At 39.9% G+C, this 19610-nt stretch overlaps 2 protein-coding genes across 10 annotated transcripts in view; both read right to left on the reverse strand.

Moving 5' to 3' along the window:
- Positions 1 to 10237, reverse strand: part of RGPD4 (RANBP2 like and GRIP domain containing 4) — a 34960-nt gene extending 24723 nt beyond the window's left edge. For all 4 annotated transcript variants that reach the window (XM_080377397.1, XM_080377396.1, XM_080377395.1 and 1 more), the window contains exons 1-10: positions 10014 to 10237; positions 7558 to 7625; positions 6950 to 7061; positions 5924 to 6076; positions 4897 to 5127; positions 4314 to 4459; positions 2597 to 2789; positions 1814 to 1904; positions 718 to 927; positions 34 to 212 (exon numbers count right to left, since the gene is read on the reverse strand). In XM_080377397.1, the coding sequence (XP_080233523.1) occupies positions 34 to 212; positions 718 to 927; positions 1814 to 1904; positions 2597 to 2789; positions 4314 to 4459; positions 4897 to 5127; positions 5924 to 6076; positions 6950 to 7061; positions 7558 to 7625; positions 10014 to 10088 (1458 nt within the window). In that variant the 5' untranslated portion in view covers positions 10089 to 10237. The remainder of the gene's footprint in view (positions 1 to 33; positions 213 to 717; positions 928 to 1813; positions 1905 to 2596; positions 2790 to 4313; positions 4460 to 4896; positions 5128 to 5923; positions 6077 to 6949; positions 7062 to 7557; positions 7626 to 10013) is intronic.
- A 2639-nt stretch (positions 10238 to 12876) lies between these two features.
- The window catches only part of LIMS1 (LIM zinc finger domain containing 1), a 76491-nt gene continuing 69757 nt past the window's right edge, over positions 12877 to 19610 (reverse strand). For 5 of the 6 annotated variants that reach the window (XM_080377462.1, XM_080377461.1, XM_080377463.1 and 2 more), the window contains exons 7-10: positions 19008 to 19100; positions 17554 to 17602; positions 15225 to 15300; positions 12877 to 14392 (exon numbers count right to left, since the gene is read on the reverse strand). In XM_080377462.1, the coding sequence (XP_080233588.1) occupies positions 14278 to 14392; positions 15225 to 15300; positions 17554 to 17602; positions 19008 to 19100 (333 nt within the window). In that variant the 3' untranslated portion in view covers positions 12877 to 14277. Of the gene's footprint in view, positions 14393 to 14784; positions 14977 to 15224; positions 15301 to 17553; positions 17603 to 19007; positions 19101 to 19610 lie in introns of all 6 variants that reach the window. The other variant, XM_080377464.1, reaches the window with a different exon arrangement.

Below are 19610 nucleotides of genomic sequence, written 5' to 3' on the forward strand. Positions count from 1 at the left end.
TAGTATGTTTAAGAACTCGCGAAGTTTACTTACTTCAAGGTCCAACAGGCAAATGGATTCGGGAGCATCTGTCTCAAGTCTTGATGTTTCTTGGGGCAAGTGAAAAAGCTGTTTTAACCATTTGCGCATTGGTGGTAAGACTGACATAGAGTTCCACTGCAAGCCAAGCCACACAAGGTGCTGAAGACTGCCATTGTGCATTCGAACAGCACCTATGCAAAAACAAAGTTGGGTGCAGATGTCACCTTCCAACATGACTGCAAGACTTGTATCCGATCAAAGCTGGGTTTCACATTTTGTTCTGTCAGAGCAGCCAAAGACACTGTGCAGAGCAATGAGCATCAAGATTCCATTCACTTATGGAAGATTTCAAACTTCAAACTAGCCAAACATATTAAGTGGCCAGCTCATCTTGAGTGTTCAAGCCATCAACCTCTTAAGCCTCTGAGGGGGCAACTCACATTTCCTTTCACTTCTATCCTCACCATATTCAGTCCGATAGGCAACTATTTTTATCAAATCCATTTACTACTTTAAAATCTTTAAGGAATTATTCAAGAAGCACTTTACTTTGCAATAAGTCTAAGTCTTGCCCAGGACATTAGGGCAACTTTGCACAGCTATTCCAGGTATTTGTCTCTTGTTGCAATATGAAGTATTCATAAAAGTTTCTGGAACAGAAAATTATGTTGTGTTTTAGAAAGTAAGCTCTCTTACCAATATCGTATTTATTAAGTTCCGTTTGCACTGATGCTTGTACACTGACATTTCCAATATCATCCGTGCCGATAAAAGATCTCTCTCTAGAAGCTCCACTCTCAAACAGGCTATCAAACAACGTAAATGAACCACTCTTGTTTGCAAATGATTCCACAATCTCTTTAAAAAAGTCCTGCTTGCCATGGCTTAAGTTCAGGAGCATATGACCTAGAAAACAAAACCATTACTTCACGTAAGGCAGTGAACATTAGTATTTGATACACTGGATTTTCTTGCTACTGAAGTCTGGGTGGAAATCAGGATTTCCCTTTATGAAACGTAGATTGTTATGTTCTCCCTGTAATTAGGTCAGTGTTTCAGCACATAAGCTTTCCAAGCTTTTAGTGACAACAATCCCAAGGCATTTGTAAATCCAGTTCTTCAGGAAAAGAAAGCCATCTTACTATTATTATTCTAGGGGCATTCCAACTGTCCTTATAATAAGTAGCTGTTCATACCAACAGAAGTCTTACCAAAATCTGTTCTGAAACAATTGAACCTGATGTCTGGTGTATTCCTTTGTTATCATCAAGGCCCTGCAAGAATTTGTAGACTGAAAAACTGTCTATACCATAGCAAAAAGAGCAAAGCTGATTAACAAGTAAGAGGATGGAAGAGACAGGGAAACAGTAATACTTCCTTTTCCTCTTGGGGCTAACAATACTTGCAAAATAGTATCAGCAGACAGAAGACATTTCCAGTAGATTAAAAGACCATAAAAGTTAATTCTATCTTAGCGTGCTGGAGAACCAAAAAATAGGAAAACACACCCCCACGCTTGAAAAAAAAAAACAAACAACCCAACAACAAAAAAACAAAACAAAACAAAAAGAACATGCTCTACTAGCATGCTAAAGATGAGAAAAAACCCTTCAGGTGCTAGGATCAAACTACTGTTTTATTTCTACATATGTAGTTGGAATCTGGAAGGTTTTGTTGCATACTGAAGTGTTAACATTACATTTCAAAATAATGAATGTGTTCACAGACAACTTAGCCTTTAAAGTAACTATCCGTAACACTAAAAATGGAACTAGGTAGCTATTTTTATTACCAGACTGGCTTTTTCGATCACAGGCCAACATTTCTAGCACATCTTGTCCAGTTTGATCCCCCTTTATTAGTTTTGACTTTGGTTTAGGAACCTGTAAGGAAGGAGAAAATTGTTACAGCTTTTTCACAATAAAAGCAGATTTTTTAAACTAGTTTTAAGAATCAGGAAAAGCTTTTTAGCATTAGGAAAACTACAGAAAAAAATACATAATGCATTCTGAAGGTACTATGTCACATATCTGGGGGCCGGTGAGGGAGCAGGGAACCCACTCAAAACTCTGAGGTGGGCAATTATAGCTATTTTAAGTAACATCAGGTGCACAGAATAGCAAGTAACATCTGGAAGGTAAGCGGTGGCATAAACAGCACAACCAATTTTACTTCACAAGGCAAAGAATTAAACCTGATTTCTTAGCTTTGCTGTGTACACAACAAATATATGGGAACTATTCAGTTCATCCCCTTTTCTCCCTACAGCAATAAGCCTAATTCTTAACATGTGTTCAGTGGTATTAAAACGGAATATACTGTAGAAAATAAAGTCACTAACATTTAAGAGTCAGGTTACTCTGACAAGTGAAACATGCAAAGACACTTTTACCCTACACATGTCATTTGAAACCTTTTAAAGAACTGTGGAAGAGTAGGGTTTGGCACATGAGGAGGGAGTCTCTCCTTAGGCACACAAACACTAGTTCATCTCAGCAATACAGGAGTTCAACACACGTACAGCAAGAACATTTCAAGAGCTGCATCAACTAAAGGCATAAATTGAAAATCTTACCTGGAAACTTATCAGATAACACAATGCTGCAAGTTCACACACAACTTTCCACTGTGCCTCATTGTGTTGGGCCATTTTCAGTAGCAAAGTTCCAGCATGCATGTATAGCTGTCCTTTCATTTCCACATAGGTACGAGACAACTCATCAGCCAAATTCACATATGGTTTCACTGACTGAAGCGCACGATCAAAACTAAAATGCAGAGAAGACTCATTCTAAACAAAGTCCTGGTAAAAGCTATAGCAGACATTTTCAACTGATGTTCCTTAACTATGAATCAAGTAATTCCTTAAGTCAATGGTTAGTACTGTCTCTTGCTTAAACCTGAGTTGCGCTAGAAAGTAACCAATGGTCTCAAACTCTCAAAGCTCTCAATTTGTTAAAGTAAACCACACTAAATATTACCTAGATATTTACAGTCCTTTTTAGCACATATGCACAGCTGCTTTCAGAACTACTCTCCCAAACTATGTGGACAGATTTGTTCACTACTGCAGATTTAGATACATACAGGAGGCACCAGTTGCTCTGTTCTTCCCTTTCCTTCATTTATCAGAAAGGCCAAAAATACAGTTAGACAGGCTCTTCAAAAATAGAAGGTATTGTAGAAATCTGAGTAGCTGTAGGCTAGTAAACAACCCACACTCAGGAGAGGCTTTCCAGGAAAGTTAAAACACACTTTTGAATTAAACGACAAAACTATAATGGCTGTTAGCATTGCTATGATCTGTAAATGCTTCAGATGTGATCACTTTGAAAGGCTCTAATAAAATGTCACCAGAAAAGCCAAGATGGTTTTGGTCAATGTTAGAGGAGAAAAAGAAAATAAAACATACTTTGGCATTATGTATTCCTCATCCATTATCTCTATTGCTTAAAATATTCAAGACTGAGGAATGTAATTTAAAAAAAGATAATGTAACAGCCGTCACATAACTGAGGAACTGAGTAAGTCAATAAAAGCCAGTAAGAAAGGGAAGACAGACAGAAAGGGACACAGATCACAACATATTGACTACAAAAACTGTTTTGTACTAGTCTAGGTGTGCAAAGATGATATGCCTTGAAGTCAGTTGGCTTAGCTGGCCCTGCAACACCACCAGTTTTCCCTTAAGGAGAGCATTCTTACTGCATGTGGCTTCCTCCCTCCAAATAACACCAAAGTTCCTAATTATTCCAGTATGAGTTGTGTTAATTTAGAACAAAATGAGCAGGAACAAGCTGACACACAAGAGGTGGCTTGGTATTTTTGTTTGGCTGGTTTGGGGGGTTTTAGTTGTTTTGGGGGTTGGGGTTTTCTTTTTAGGTTTTTTTTGGGTGTTTTTTTTTTTAATTGTCTGAGAAATCTGTATTAGTTAATTGCCGAAGTACAGAATAATACTCTCTTACTGAAGGGAAAGAATGTACAAAGTTAATTGACCCAGGATATCAACAAGTACTCTTCATGGCTGTGTGCTGACTATTCAAACAAAGCTTGCATCTCTTATCAAAAGTTAGCTTGGGGTTTAAACCCAGTAAAAACCATGCTTAGTGGCAAGTAAGAGAAACTTCTGTCCCATCCACAAACAAGTTAAGCAGTGAAATAGAAGCCTGTTAGATATTCTGTGACTCAGGAAAGAATTGTGCGGTGTGCTTTTTTTCCTTAAGTTTTTGGTTTTTTGTTTGTTGGTTTGGTGGTGGTTTTTTCTTTATACTACAGGAAAGTTAAAAGAGTACCTTTCAAGTGCCTCTCTGCATTCCTGAACATCTCTAGAAGAAAGCGTCATTTTGACAAAGCTGGAATAGGCCAGCAGATGATCTTTCTTGATAGTTCTCCAATTATTTTTATCAGACTCCAAGTCTTGTAAAGATTCCAGATATTCCTAAAGAAGAAAGTTCATCACAGGATAAGGAACAGTCATCCTTCCATGAAGGCAAGGGCAGTACTTCTCCAAAACATACTAGTAGCATTTACTGCATAATCCAGTTTCACAGGTGAGACCTTAACATATTCTTCAGCAGCAAAGTTCCAGGGAAATATTTGCCTGAGCAATTTCATCCCTAATGGAACTGCTGTATCTAACTCAGCTTTTGAAGTTAGCAATTCAATAGCTCTGTAAGGCTTAATTTTAGGGAGAAAATTCCAATTTTAAAAAAAAACAACCAAGAAGTATTTTGTAATTCCATTTTGTTTCAGTAGACTTGCATTTGAAGGAGTTAAATCCCTCGAGAAAGTGTCATTACTCTGACAGCTCTAAGAGAAACAGACCAGTTAAAAAGATACGGAAGACTATCACAGGATCAAAACATGATTAAACACCTCAAATGTCTCTACAACACAGGAACACCATTCCAAGCTTGACTGCAAAGGTATTTTCTTCTCTGCCTCCTGACAATGGAGCACAGCATCTCTTAATCTATTATTTGAACGGTAAAGTGCAACTAGTCTGATGTTTATGTAGACATCATCTGGTCTTGCATAAAGTTCTGCTTGAATCAAGTCAAAAAGCTGATTCCATCCATCTTCACCTTTACAGTCCAATAACTGCTCCTGTTAAACATGAAGGCAACATGTTAATATTTCATTTCCCACGTAAGTCTTTTCAACATCTACAGTAGCAGACATTTTTCCTTCCTCCACTACACAGACTACATTACTCTTAATAGCTTTCAGGTATTACATAAAGTTCGATGAAATAGACATTTTAAAATGTAGATAGTGATCACAGAAGAAAATCCTCAGAAGAATTTGACTCTTACCAATGGTAAGTAATGCTTGTCAAACCACTTGGTTCAATGACAGCATACCCTGCCAGACTACCTTGCTTAAAAACAGATATCTTAAGACGTCAATGTGATTGCTGCCTAACTACACAAAATTAATATACTTGTGCAAAAGTGAGATCGCACAACAAAACATTTACACAGTATTTGAGAATTACAGCATTTCTCACATTCTGCAGAGTCCATCATAACACAGATTTAAAAACAAAAAAGCAGCGCAGAGCAAGAAAGTCTGAGTTCACAGGCCTGCTACCTTCCTGCAAGTGACGCAATAAAAAGGTCAAGTAGTGCTTATCAACTTCTCCAATGTGGCAATTAACACCGTTTCTTGGCATTTTTGAAGAGGATTAACCTTGGAACATTAAAAAGGGTATAAAAGCCTATAGCTGCAGCTGTCTTGAAAGCTAGACAGAAGTGTCAACCTGCAAAGAAAGTCACACCTAACAGATTTAAAGATCCTAAAACAATTTAGCCAAAGTTTTGTGTAAGATAATATGCAAAAAGCAGTTCAGTCAGATTCTGAAAGGTTTTTTAAGCCAAAAAAGAGGTAATTTGGAACTTACCTTCAACCTGTAAACAGCAGGACTCCCAGGGAAGAGTTTAGCTGCTCTCTCAACCCAGTATTTCGCTCTTCCATCAGTAATGTCATTACTGCATAGTAACTCCGCAATCTTCAATACAAGATCTTTCTGTGTTGGGTTCAACTCCACAGAACGCTAGTTTTCCCCATGCACGCACAGAAAGGAAAAAAAACGACCTTGATCTTATGATCCATATAGAACAGGAAAGAGTTATCCCCCCACAAACAGACGCAGCTATTCAAATTAGTTAGACCTATCAACACAGAATATATTAAGAAAAGACCTTCTAAACACAACCAGTAGTTTACAGCACCCAGATACAACTGTTGGAATTCAGAAGCACATAAGAGATCCGTGTCTACGAGTAGCTACTGCCATATGCAGGCAGTAGGACTATAAGGTCCTCTCACCTAGCCAGATGTGGACACTTCTAAAAAATAAACAGTTAAGACACACACTTTTAAAAAGTGTGATAGCACTTCGTGGAGTTATGTTGGCAACCAGACTTCTGAGCTCATCATCTCCCTCCCCAAAACCAGAACAATAACATTCCAGTTGGGAATTTGACATTCATAGGCTTGCCTAATCAAAACTAGATTTGCCCCTCCCTTCTGCCCTCCCCCTCCAAAACCAAACAACCCCCCACCTCCACTAGTAGCAACTAGATTCCTGTTGTCATCACAGTCCACACTGAGGAATTCTACAACAGTCACAGACCCTTACTCTAAAACACAACGTATGACGTGGGAAGAGTTTTACAGCACATAGCACAAAGATCAAATCCCGAACAAAACACAAAGAATCAACTTAAAAATACACTACTGAAGCAAGTGAAGAATCTCCTCTGCAACGCTTCATATGCTTTCCTTTGTCAAATGTGTACAAATACTACAGTTTTTCCAGGAACATGTTTTCTTCTGTTGTTTGAGAATGTCCAGTACAGAAGGATTTTAAAAGTCCAATTACAAAGGAATAAAGCAGGACATTACAGGTCTATGTAGTACTTGCCTTGTAACACCCAAAAGCTTTTTCTATGTTATCCTCAGCTTCGTAAATCTGTCCAAGAAATCTGTGTGCTTTGGGATCTCTCTCTTGTACACTGAGGTATGTAGATATATACCTATGGAGGGGGAAAAAAGTCAGTTACTTGACCAATATTTTTCAGTAATACTCCCTCACTCTGAGCTACAGTGATAACTTAATCTGCCACACAGGAAATACAGATATATTTTGTTCTAGATTCTTTGTCTGTACCTTAAAGTAAGAAGCTACATTGTATTACATGTACAGATGCTACTTACTTGCCAGCAAGCATTTCTGTTTGCTGAATAATTAAAAAAAAAACAAACACCAAACAGTAGTTTGCAGATGGTAAGAACTATCTAATACACTGAGAAAAAAAGCCATTTCAACGAGGTAAGTTTTTCAGTACTATATAACCATCTTCTTTTAAACTGCTGTTTTATAAAGATTTAAATGGCATTCAATATCCATATAGTTACTACTACCTTAAAACAGCATAATATTGAGCTTGGTTTCTCTGGTCTAATTCATATTAATTTAGCTTTTCTTTTACATTTAGAAAACAGAAAACCAAACATACACCAACACATTACCTTTTAGCAAGCTCATATTCTTTTATTTCAAAGTACAGCTTAGCAAAGAGGAATCCTTTAATTGATTTCTGAAGGAGAAAAAAACATGACAGTCATACTTTAGATGTACGGTACTTTTAAAATAATTCAACACTGTGACAATTCCTTTCCGCAATGCATAATACTTTTGAACGACTAAATTTGGCAACTAGCTATCAGTTCAAATCCACTCCTCATACTTATGGGTTTGGTTTCGAAAGATGTAAGATTAAGAATGAAAAGAATATGGTTTTTTTCCCTATAACTGGCAAAGACTACTAGGCAGAACAGAGATTACAAGTGAAGTAAGCAACAAGCCCTTCTATGTGTGGTATTTCATAAACATTTCTGATTAAAAGAGAGTGGAAGAATGGGGTCATAAATGAGCTACATTTAATCTCTTTTGTTGCAATGTAGCAAGGGGGAAGAAAAATTCCAGCAAACCAAGAGAGATATGCCCTTTAGACCTGCTGTGTAGACACTATGGTTTTAAATATACTTGATGAAAAAGCAATTTCTACCCAAGTCATTCTCAGTTTGGGTAACGCTTATGCAGTAGTTTATTTCTGAAGTTACCAGCCTAAGATACACAGAAGGCAAGCAGAGGGCAAGATGGTAGAAGCATGAACAGGAAAAAAAAAAAAAAAAAAAAAAAAGAGCGAAAGGAATGAGTTGAAGTACAAAGTCACAAGCAAAAACCTTAAGGTAAATGTAAACCAGACAAATTTAAAGCTTGAACTCCCAGTATCGGTTCAAAACCAGATTTTGCTGGTGAACCAAAAAATACCGGAACTACTTACATCTATGATTGCAAACAAGTGTGTACATTTTGAATACGCTTGAATTACTAGCCTCCCATCCTGCTATTTATGCAAAATTTTACAAAGTGGTTTAGAATGAAAGCAGGCCTCCTAAAATACTTCAAGTTTTCAGCCCGTATTTTTGAAGTATGTTATAAAAAGGAAATACTGAAATGTCAAGAGTGGAGTCACACTTGTCACCTCTTTTTAAACACGGATGAAAAGAAACCTCAAAATAAATGCTTTGCAGCCTTATAAGCACCACCCCTTAAAATCAACACAAGAAAACCAGTAACTATTTCCACCATTGACTGTACTAATACTATTAGCTGTAAGCATTACTTAACAAACCAACCCTAAATATGCACCAGTTGGCCTTAAGCACATCAGAAGAGGATTACTTTTTTTTTTTTCTCCCCCGGTGCAGTTCAACAGGAACATCAAAACAATCTAAGAGCACCTCTGATTCTGGCAGTGATGTATTTGACATTTTCTAGTCTAAACAGCACCCAGGCCAATTAAACAAAGTCACCGGACAATTTTTTTGCTGTTGGGAAAAGGAGAAATGATTATGACAATGTACGGAGGCCATGCATAAAGACCCTACTGCATAATGGTGAACACTGATGCATTCACGCTATAGAACACACTGCTGAATACTCTACCTCTGCAATAAAAATCAATGCAGGGCAGCAGAACAGGATCTTTCGGGATTAAATAGCTCCCATGAATTGCATCAGACTGCTGTGACCTGTATACCATTTTCCATTATATCTGGAAAATGGTAACCAATTATGCAGAGTTCCTCAACCTTCTGTCCAGTTACTAATATACAGTAGGAAAATTATTTCCCCCCAGATCTCCCTCTCTTAATACTATTGTTTCACAAAGCAGTCACACAAACAAGAATATTAAATCATGCTGCACATAAAAGAAAGCTGAATGTGTCTCACATATTATTCCCTTTTTGGGTTCTTTTTTTTTTTTTTGAAAAGAAAAGAAACTTAGAAAACGTAGGAACTATGTTCCCACAAAACTGAAGAGTTCCATACTTCGAGAGGTGGTGGGCTCATCAGAACTACGCTAGGGCTGACCGGGTGTAACAGGCAGGTGCATAGCCCTGCAAAACCACTGCTCCTGGTAAGGGAGAGCACCTCCATCCAGTAAACAAAACCTCATGCCCTTCCTCACAGCAGCTTCCCCAGTCTCACTCGACTTCAAGAAACCCTGCGCAAATATGGACTCAAAAATACTCCCAGAGGCACCAGAACCCCTTTTTCCTCTCACCGCGAGGAACGAGGCAGGGCAAAGCCCACCCGTCCCCAGCACCCGGCACGGCACGGGGAGCCGCACCACGGGCGGAAAGCAGCCGCCCCCCGCCGCCAGCAGGGCCGGCACGGCGAGGGCTCCCGGCGGCGCGGGAGGCCGCCCTGAGCTCAGCAGCCGAGGGAAGGCCGCCGCTGCCGCACCACGCCAGCCACCCCTCCGGCTGGGCGCCACGCGAGGCGGCAGCGGCAACGGGCACCGCCGCGGGCCGCGCCGGGCCTGGCGGCCGCCAGCAACCGCGCCACCCCCCGGGACCGGCGTGGGCGGAAAGACCACGGCCTCCCGTCAGGGCCCGCCACCGGCAGCACTCACCTCTCGGGGGGAAGGCGCGGCGGCCTGCACGGAGGCGACGTACCGCTCCACTTCAGGCTTCGTGCGCCTCATCATGGCGCCGCGGCGGGGGCCGCGCCCGGCCTTCCTTCAGGCGGAAAGCCTTCCCAGCCGGCCTTCGCGCGGCGCCTTCAGAGGGGAAGGAGGAAAGGAAGGAGGAAGCGACGAAGGGACGCGGCAGCCGCCGCGCCTTACGCAAGTTCCCGCGCAACCGTACAGAGCGCCCTGCTCGGGCGAGTGCGCAAGAGCCGCCCCGCACCCTCCTACCAGGCCCGGCCGCCTCCCAGCCCCCGCGGCCGCAGGGCTCTCTGCGCCTGCGCCAGCCCCGCGCCTGCGCCGGGGGGGCAAGGGCGGGAACGCCGCTTCCCCCGCTGAGGGGGCCGTGCCGGTGGCGGGGCGCGGAGCTTCTGCGCGGCCTCCGCGGCGCTGTGCGCGGGGGCAGCGGTTGCGGAGCTCTAGGCGTTGCTGTGATACCAGTCTCTTCTGCTGGCGCCAGACGCTGTTGTCACAGGGAGACTACTGGGCGCCGCCTCTGAAGAAACGTCATTAACAATCGGCCCGGTCCTCAGCCTCGAGGAACCCATTGGCAGCTATAAGATTCCCGCTACGCTTAAAAAAACCCTGACATCCCCACAGCTCCTGCCGTCTTTGCAGGGAAAGTGTGGAAACACAGCCAACTTGCTCTGTAAGGAGACAAGCACCTGTAACACCCAGAAAGAGTTACCCCTCTTTTATTATTTCTTCTATCAATGGTGATTTATTCAGGCGCTGGATTAAATTCCCTAAAAAAGAGAGTATTTTTTTCTCCGTGCTTTTTAATGTTGTGTCTACAGCTGGGGTTACCAGCACTTGCCGGGCTAAGTAATAAAAGCCTTGGTGCTGGTACAGAGGAGAGCACTGGGGGAAGGTCCTGCTCTTCATCTGATGGGGAGGCAGGGGGAACTGCCTCCACACAGGCAAGGTCCAGTGCCCTGCACTGGTCACTGTTTCTCACCCAAGCGTGTGGAAGTGGCATGTCCCCAGTGGTCACACCACCAGGACGGCAGCTCACCAGGCAGCATTGCAGGTGACTAGCACTGTCCCTGCAACCTGACTGTGCTCAACTTGGCTTGCTACCTATCTGTTGGGACTTGCCACTGCCAGCAGGAGAAAGGCTTTAGGTTCAGCTTCTTCCCCCTACGGCTACATCTGCTGGGCTTTCTGAATTCTGAAGGAATCTCTCTCACCCATGCGTGACTGATCCCATGCAGCAGAATGGGGCAAAGCTTCTGAGACATCCATTCCCAAATACCAGGCTTACAGCCTTTCTGAGAGACCTGGTACCCTGGGGTCATGGGTAGAAAAACAATAATAAAACTCTGCCTCTTTCAGGAAAGTACATGCAGCTATGCAAAATATTTATAATACTGACAGCCAGGAAGTAAGCTTCAACACCAGGTGTGAAGTTGTCCAGGCTGCCTAATTGCTAGCTTGTTTCCTGGCTCTGTTTTAAAACTGCTTTTAATTAATCCTCTTCATGACAATGTCCAGGGTTTTTGTTTTAATGACAGTTGCCTCCAAAGACAGCTCCCAAGAGAGCAGCACGGATTTGGGGAACCTTCCACTAAAAATAGAACTCCAATAATAAAAAAAAATTCACCATGAGGGTGATTAAGCACTGCAACACATTGCCAACAAAGGTCTGTAAAATCTCCTTCTGCAGAGATACTCCCAGCTTGGCTGAGCAAGACCTTCAATACTGACCCAACTTCAAAGTTAGACGTGCTTTGAGTGGATGGTTGGGCTAGCTGATCTCTACCTATCCCTTCCAGTGAACATTTTTCCATGATTCATCAGGCTTTGAACCCTCAAGTACCCTTGGATGCTCTCAGTGCTACATTGCGGGGTCTGGGATACATGCATTTACGTTCATAAAACACAAACTGCTGCCTTGGGGAACCGTAGCACAGCATCCACCATCAGGACCTTGGAAACACAAAAAAACCCTGTTAGGGACACAGGGCTACCACAGAGTCAGGAGGAGACCCACGGCTGCACAGCGCAAACGAGGCCACTCTGTGGCAGATGGATATAACCCCAAGCAATGCGGATGTGATCCATGTCTTGCCATTTAGCCTCAGGGTTAGGGACCATTCCTGACTCTTTGAGCAGTAAGGCTATGCATACAAGAGCTGAAGGAAAAGACGCGCAGTCAGTGTAATGTGAAAAACCTAGAAGAAGTGAACTACAACTTAAAGGAAGTGTTGCTGAGTGTGGTCTAACTGAATCCATGGCACAGTCCAAAATGCCAACAGGGCTACCATGCTAGTTATGTAAACGATTTTAAACTTTTCTAGTCTTGAACACAGGCAGCGTTGCATTCAGTTACTGAGCTGTTATGGCATTTAATAACATTATTAATTATTAAGTATAATTAATAAGTATTTTTAATAAATAAATAAATAAAATTAATTGAATAAGACAGTAAAAAAATACCCTACCTAGCACTGAACTGGAAGTTTGAGGTGACAGTTTCATTACAGTGAAAGGAAAAGAGAAAAAATTGATAGGAAGGCATATGCTTTAAACTCAGACAAGATTATTTTCTTTAGGAAGACCTAGTTACTATGCCAATTCAGAAAATATCCAGAAGAATCAAGCTGTTCTTTATGAAAGAAACTGCAGTTTCTTTCATGAACCTAAGAACTAACTACAATGGGATATTTAGGAAAAGCATGTCTCCTTTAAATCAAGATAATAAGTAAGTATTTACATACAGTCACCCATAAAAGCATAGAGAACCAAGAGAGCCTAGTTGCTTTCCCACCCTTTTCAAGCACTCATTTAAATGAGAGGTGATACGAGGTGTAATAACATAGCCTTTATTGATGCCACTGGAAAGCAGACATTTTAAAGCAACTAATTTTTCATAAACAGGAAATAAAATTTTACTTCCTATGATCTAATTACAGAAAATCTGTTTAAGTCACTAATATAAAAAAAAAATTAAAAAAAGTGTCTGCAAACTCCATAATGTAGTACCGTGAAGAAGTCCTAAGTAACTGTATTTTCTATGACAAAGGGAGAAATGAAACAGATTTGTATGGACAGAAGTCAATACTATAAAACATTAAATGTATGTTCTAAGGAATTCTGATGATTTGTGAGCTCATCAGTTCTTGAGGATGGCTAAAGAAGTAGATCCTAGCAGGATCAAACCCTGTATATTTACACTCATAGGTGTAAAAGTAATATTGCCAGTTAATTGAAATACACATTTTCAGTATTGTTCTCAAAATTAATGAAGTCTAGAAGCTAAATATTATGTTCAGGTGTGCACATCTGAAATAAAGTACTTCTTGCATCCTGTCTAATTAAGGCAAAGTATGTTATCTTTTGAAAATACCTTGTATATAGTTTCTGCATAAAAATATGAAATAAAAAATAAAAATATATATATATATATATATATATAATGGAACACTGTTATGTATGGTCCAGCAGAATAAGGCACAAAAAGTAAATAGAATGCAAAAGCATATATAAAAGTTAATGTGTTATCTTGAGTGGAATATAGCAAATTTCAAGTAGTTCTGAGTATGCTCATTTCTTGCAATAGGAATACATATATAAGTATTTCATGCTAAGCCTGATGTACAAAGATTCATAATGTAAGCATAATCTATCAGAAGTAGGTCATTTGTACTGTGACTGTATTTAGAAATCTGATACTTTTCAAACCATCTAAGACAAGGCTCCTTAATGAAACGACTTGGCCTGAAATCCAAGCATGAATTTTTCCACAAGGCAAAGTATGTTGTTTTCTTGCCCAAGTCACTTGACTTGGGCAAGTTTTGTCTGCATGCTTAATATGAAGGTTAATACTTCCATTAATATAAATGAAAATACATGCCCCTAAAGTTGGACAAATTTGCACAGTTTGTTTTTGCAGGTATTCACAAGCAAATTTTCTTGCTGTAAAATTCCACAGAGATTACTGTGCAGAATGGGCTACCTGCATCAGTCCAACTGCATTATCAGGGTCAGAAACCTTTTGGTCAGCTGGTATTTAATTTAGTTTGGAATTATGGTCTGTTTATCAACAAATAAACATACGTGTAGGGAGAACAGAGAATCTTAAGTTATTTTGATTTGATAGATGGCATACATCATCATTTGTTGTCTGACTGCAGCCTCAAAGCAGCCCTCCTCCCCCAAGTAATATACGTAAGATTTTCACAAAGGAAGGGGAGAGCTGATGAAGTCTTTACTTCCTTCCCAAAGTTTCAGCTAGTTTCTTCAGTCTTTTCTTCAGCTCTAGAGGAAACTTCTCATAGCACTTTTTGCAGACAGGTTTCATATCAAACTCAACAAATTTATTCCTAAAATGACAAAGCAAAAAACAGAAAAAGTTTTAGCAGCAGCAATAGTGAAAATATTTTTTTTTAAAGTATCCTATTCAAGATGCACAGGAAAAAAAATACAACTGCAATTTATACATATCTATTAAGTTACTTTTACAAGATTATACACTGTAGACAGCAATTACAATACCCTGTTGAGTAAGTCATGTAGTTTGTACCCAAATGTCCATATTTATTAACCGTGTCATTTAAAAAGCCTTTCAAACCTAACTGTAGAGCTAAACAGACTAAACCTAAGATAATGGAAAAACAAATTAATATTTCAGGTTGCAGTTGTGTGAAAAGAATTTTGTTTTCGATTGCCATGAATTCATGTAAACACTTAAAATAGAAGCATCCTTAGCACTGACCAAAGAAGAAAGGAGTAGAGGTGGTGGTGAGAAGGAAAAAAAGTTTACAAACAGACTGGCTTTTTCTTTTTCTGCTTCTCTTTATCCCTTGCTTCACGTTCGCGTTTGGCAAGTCGTCGCTTAAATTCATCTGGCATTTTCTCGTAACAGTGTTTGCAGACAGGTTTTAGGTCAATTTCAACAAACTTATCCCTTTAGAGTTAAACACAGAAAAAATAAAGGACAGAAAAGAAGAGTTAAGACGACTAACTGAAGAAAGACCTGAACAGACAGGTGAAAGAGATGTAAATTAGTAAGTGGAGCAAGAGGAAGAAAGATGCATGTATTTCTTAATGCTGCTTATTTGTTTTTCATACCATAGCAGTTACACTGTAGCAACATCTACACATGGAAGATAACCACTGATCTGGTTTAAAGGGATCACACATTGATAAACTTACTTGAGTGTTAACTTAGTGTTGCAAGTTGAACAAGCAAAACAGTTCACACACCATGCCTTATTCAGAGCAGACACAACTAGGGTGATGAGAGAAAAAACCAAATCATTAGTGTTACAGAAACAAAAAAGCTAGGTAAAAATTTTAAGCTCACATTTGTGAGGCATGAAGAACAGTCATTCGATTCTTGTATCAAGTATTAAGGACCATAACAGTAATGTGGCAAGACTAGGTAGGCACATGTGGGTGTAGTGCAGTAGGACTGTGAAGCATTGATGAAGCTGTCTCTGAGACAAGACCCATTTAACAGCCACCTGTTTCTTGCTTCCACTTCATCTCATAGCATGCTGGCCTCAGGCAGCTGTTCTATGAGGCCATGTTTCCAACTTAATCAGGAAAACGTCTTCAGCTGAAGAGTAATCCAGCAAAATTGTGTTTGTTTCATTCTGTTTCATTGCTCAGACCCAGTTCAGATTGCACTATCACCACCAGCAGCACTTGCCCAGCCAAAGAAAACAATGTGAAGCCAGCAGTAACGATATCGCCGGCAAATCAGCACTAGCAAGGTGAAAAAACATTACGAACTCATGGGATAAATTACCTGATCAGGATAAACTTGGATGTATTTTTATTCTTTGCTTTGGAGAGAAAGTAACTAACTCAGTCTGTTCTCTGTTCTTCTTCTCTTTCAATATACCTTCCCAGTTTTTCCTGCCAAAATTTGCCTCTCTTCTTAATCTAAGTTAGAGGATGCAGGACAATGGTTTTCTCATAAACCCCTGTATTTTTTCAACAACAAACAGAACCAGAGAATTGTCACGCAGAGCTTCTTTCCTGCACTATGGGGCAAGAATGTCCGCACATCCACAGATGCATAGTTAATTCACTGCTTGTCAAAATAATACCAGTCAGATGAAAGTCCTCATTCCCAAGCAACCTCTGTAATACCGTCAATAGACACTCTCCTGAAAAACTCCTGCCACAGAAGTTTGTTTCATCAGACAGAGAGAGAATATTGGATACTCATAATTTGTGATGGCAGTGTCAAATTTGTGTGCATAAACAAAAGAAGAAATGCAACTGAAGATGTACATTGAAAATAAAGAAATTATTGTATTACACTATATTCTGTTCAGTTCAGAGACCAAAACAAACAACACGGGTATCAGATTGTATGGTGAAAGGTCAGAACATACGGAGATGTAGTTATCAGACAAAGCTGAATTTATTAATTCACCTCAAGTTCCAGTTCTACTCATTCTAGCAGAATATTGCTGAAGAGGAGGACATAGTTTCCTCTAAAGCGTTCTGGATTGTCATTCTGCAGGTATGGTCCAGTCCAGAAAACGTTGGGAAAGCACATCTCTGGAATGTAGGTCTCACCCTATAGTTACATGACTATAGACTAGTTTATGTCTGGTTTTATATGTTAGAGGCTTCTTCCTTGCCCACTTTGCTAATGGCTTTGGCTTAGGTGAGGCTAACAGTGGTATTGTAGTATTTACTTTGGGCAGGGGTAACTAGGAACATAATGTTGCATTATTTCAGGCAGAATAATTTGCTTTTGGCATTTTATCATAGCTGGTTGTCAAAAAAAACCCCACCAACTCAACTGCCCCCCAAAGAAAAAAAATCAAAAACCCAAACAAAACCCCCAAACCAACAACCAAGCAATAAAAACCCAAACAAACTTAAACCACTTGCTTCCAGTTCTGCCTTTGCAGGACACATCTATCCAAGTATGATCTTTCCTGGTTTTGTGACATTATCATCAGCCTAGATTTTCAAAACACAGGTGCCTGCAATAGATGGGTAAATATCTCTAGGAACCAAACTGACATAATGGGAACTAGGCACTTTAAAAAAAAAACCAAAACCTTAAGAGTGCCCACCCAAGTCTTTCAATATCTAAATACTTTTTCAAATTTGGTTCTTGGTTCATGATCCCTAAATTCATTTAAGGAGATGCCTGTGCAGTCATTCTCACCCTTGCATGTGTTCTTTTTTGAAGTTGGTGGGGCAGGAAGCTGCTTCTGTGCATCTCCCAGCATCCCTGGCCTTTGAACATCACTAAGGGGTTTCCAGTTGACCACAGGTCTCTTCAGCAACTGGGTGGTCTTCTACCACCATAAAACACTTGCTGTAAGGTTTACTTGCCATTTGTTCTCTGACTAATCAGCTCTAACCTAATTTCTGATCAAAAGAATGGCTGGTTTTGTTTTAAGGAGAACAATCAAGGATTCAATAGGGGGCTCCTTTCCCCCTACTTCCACTTTTAAAGAGATCTTTCATCAGAAAGTAACATTAAGGAAATAGTTAGAAAAGTGCTTACCATCTCCCTCAATTACACGATTGCAATGGAAACAAACATCACCAAATAGCTGAAGAAGAAAGAAAAGTAACAAATTTTTAATGTAATTACTTTACCGAGGGTAACTTTTCAGACTAACAAAATAACTGTATTTAAGCTGATGGGCACAGTAGCTTTCCTATTTATTTTAGTAAAATAAAGAGATTGATGGCAAGTCTGGTTTGGTTTTCCAAGTATGCTTTGCATCATCTCATCACAAGAAGTCTTTATAATATTAAAGATGAAAACATTTGTTTACCTGTTTGATCCTCTGTAAATATGATTTTGTTTTGAATTTGAAATACAGTTGACATACAGCAGTTGGTGTCACATACACATCATTACTAATCAGCCAATTTAACATTTAGACTTACATGCATGACTAGAACAATATATTGCTCTTTCTGGCAAAAACTGTAAGAAATGTTATTTTATTGGAGAGGAAAAAAAAAAAAAAAAGGAAAACTGAGGCCAAAAATTATTCATTCTATTTCCAGGCTTAACATTTGTCCATGATATAACAACTCAGAGGTGCCAAAAATGTCACGTATTTTCTCTAACTGTAGTAGTTAACCTAGTAAAAGACATCTACTCTACATACAGCTCGTTTGGTATATGTGCTTGCCCCATCACGGCTGCAACACTATTGCTACTAATGTCATGGCATTTATTGTCCACAAGTATGCCAGCAACATTTCAATCATCTACCCTTCATCACTGAGAAATTAAAGAGTCCATCTGTAATTAGCAGATGCCTTACAACTCCCAAATGTAACCCTTACTCTTGTATTTATTTAAGGGAAGAGGTGGACGTGACACTATGCAGATGGCTTCCAAATAAAAAAAGTCTACGCATCATGGTGCTGGACTACGCAATCAAGGGGGTCTGGACAGAGATGATGGTACCAAGACACAGAACTCCAACATAAATGCAAGTGGTCACTAGGTGGTGTCCTCTGACAAATTTGGTGTTTGCAGTCTTCAGCAACCTAATGAATGAGCAGGATGGTGACGGCCATCCTGGAGTAGCAGCTGTAGAAAAAAACCATGCTACTCGCTAGGGCCTCCTCTTAAACTGCAGCTACTGAGTGGCAAATCTTAAGCTTCTTGGGAATGACTGGGTGTCATTAGCTGCTCTGATCTCACAGACATGTAAATAACAGCTCTATTTAAGTACCACTAAGCTCGAAGAACAACTCAATAGTGATTGTCCTGGCTAGCCTTTGTGAAATACCTGCAGTTTTCATTCTCAATACCAGACCAATGCATGGAGAAACCTATACAAATTAACTGCAACAGAACATCTGCTAACTGACATTACACCCACAGGTGCCTGTAAAAAAACAGAAGAACATTCACGGTTTTCCATCTCTAGCCAATAAAACCAATTAATGAGTTTACCAATCAACTCAATTTTTAAAAACATGCAACCTTACCTGATTGTAGTGGGTTTCACAATACGCCAAGCCTTTTCTCTCGTAATGGCGATGACCCAGGAATGGCTTTTCACATTTTGCACAAACAAAATGCTACAAAAAAATTTACATACATTGTTTTGGATTATTTGGAAGTAATGGCATTTTTTCTGGAAAGCAAACCAACCAAACCCAGTACTGAACATGACTGAAGTCTACTGAGATAGCTCTGCCATCTTGAAAAGGAGAGTTAAAACTATTTTGTTTCTACATTTAGATCATAAAATAATGTTCCTTTTAATGTCTTCAACATTTCGATCCAAAAGTTACCACCCCCACCCCAAAACAAATGAATTGATTCTCATATGTTATCTATGATCAGAGTGAAGAGATATTAAGTAATCTGCACCATTATTATACTCTTGTGAAGAAAGCATTTGCTGGAGGAGATTTTCAGAACAACAGGAGGAATAAACTGTTTATCTTTCTAACTTAAATGGAAGATGTGGAACTACATCTTGCATGTGGCCTTCAAATATGAACTCTCACACAAAATGCTTTAGAGAGATTTACATGGCAGGTGACTTCGGAAGACCTAAGGGTATTACGATGCTCAGTAACATT

Source organism: Falco punctatus (assembly GCF_963210335.1).
Source record: "Falco punctatus genome assembly, chromosome: 2".
Classification (NCBI taxonomy): Eukaryota; Metazoa; Chordata; class Aves; order Falconiformes; family Falconidae; genus Falco; species Falco punctatus.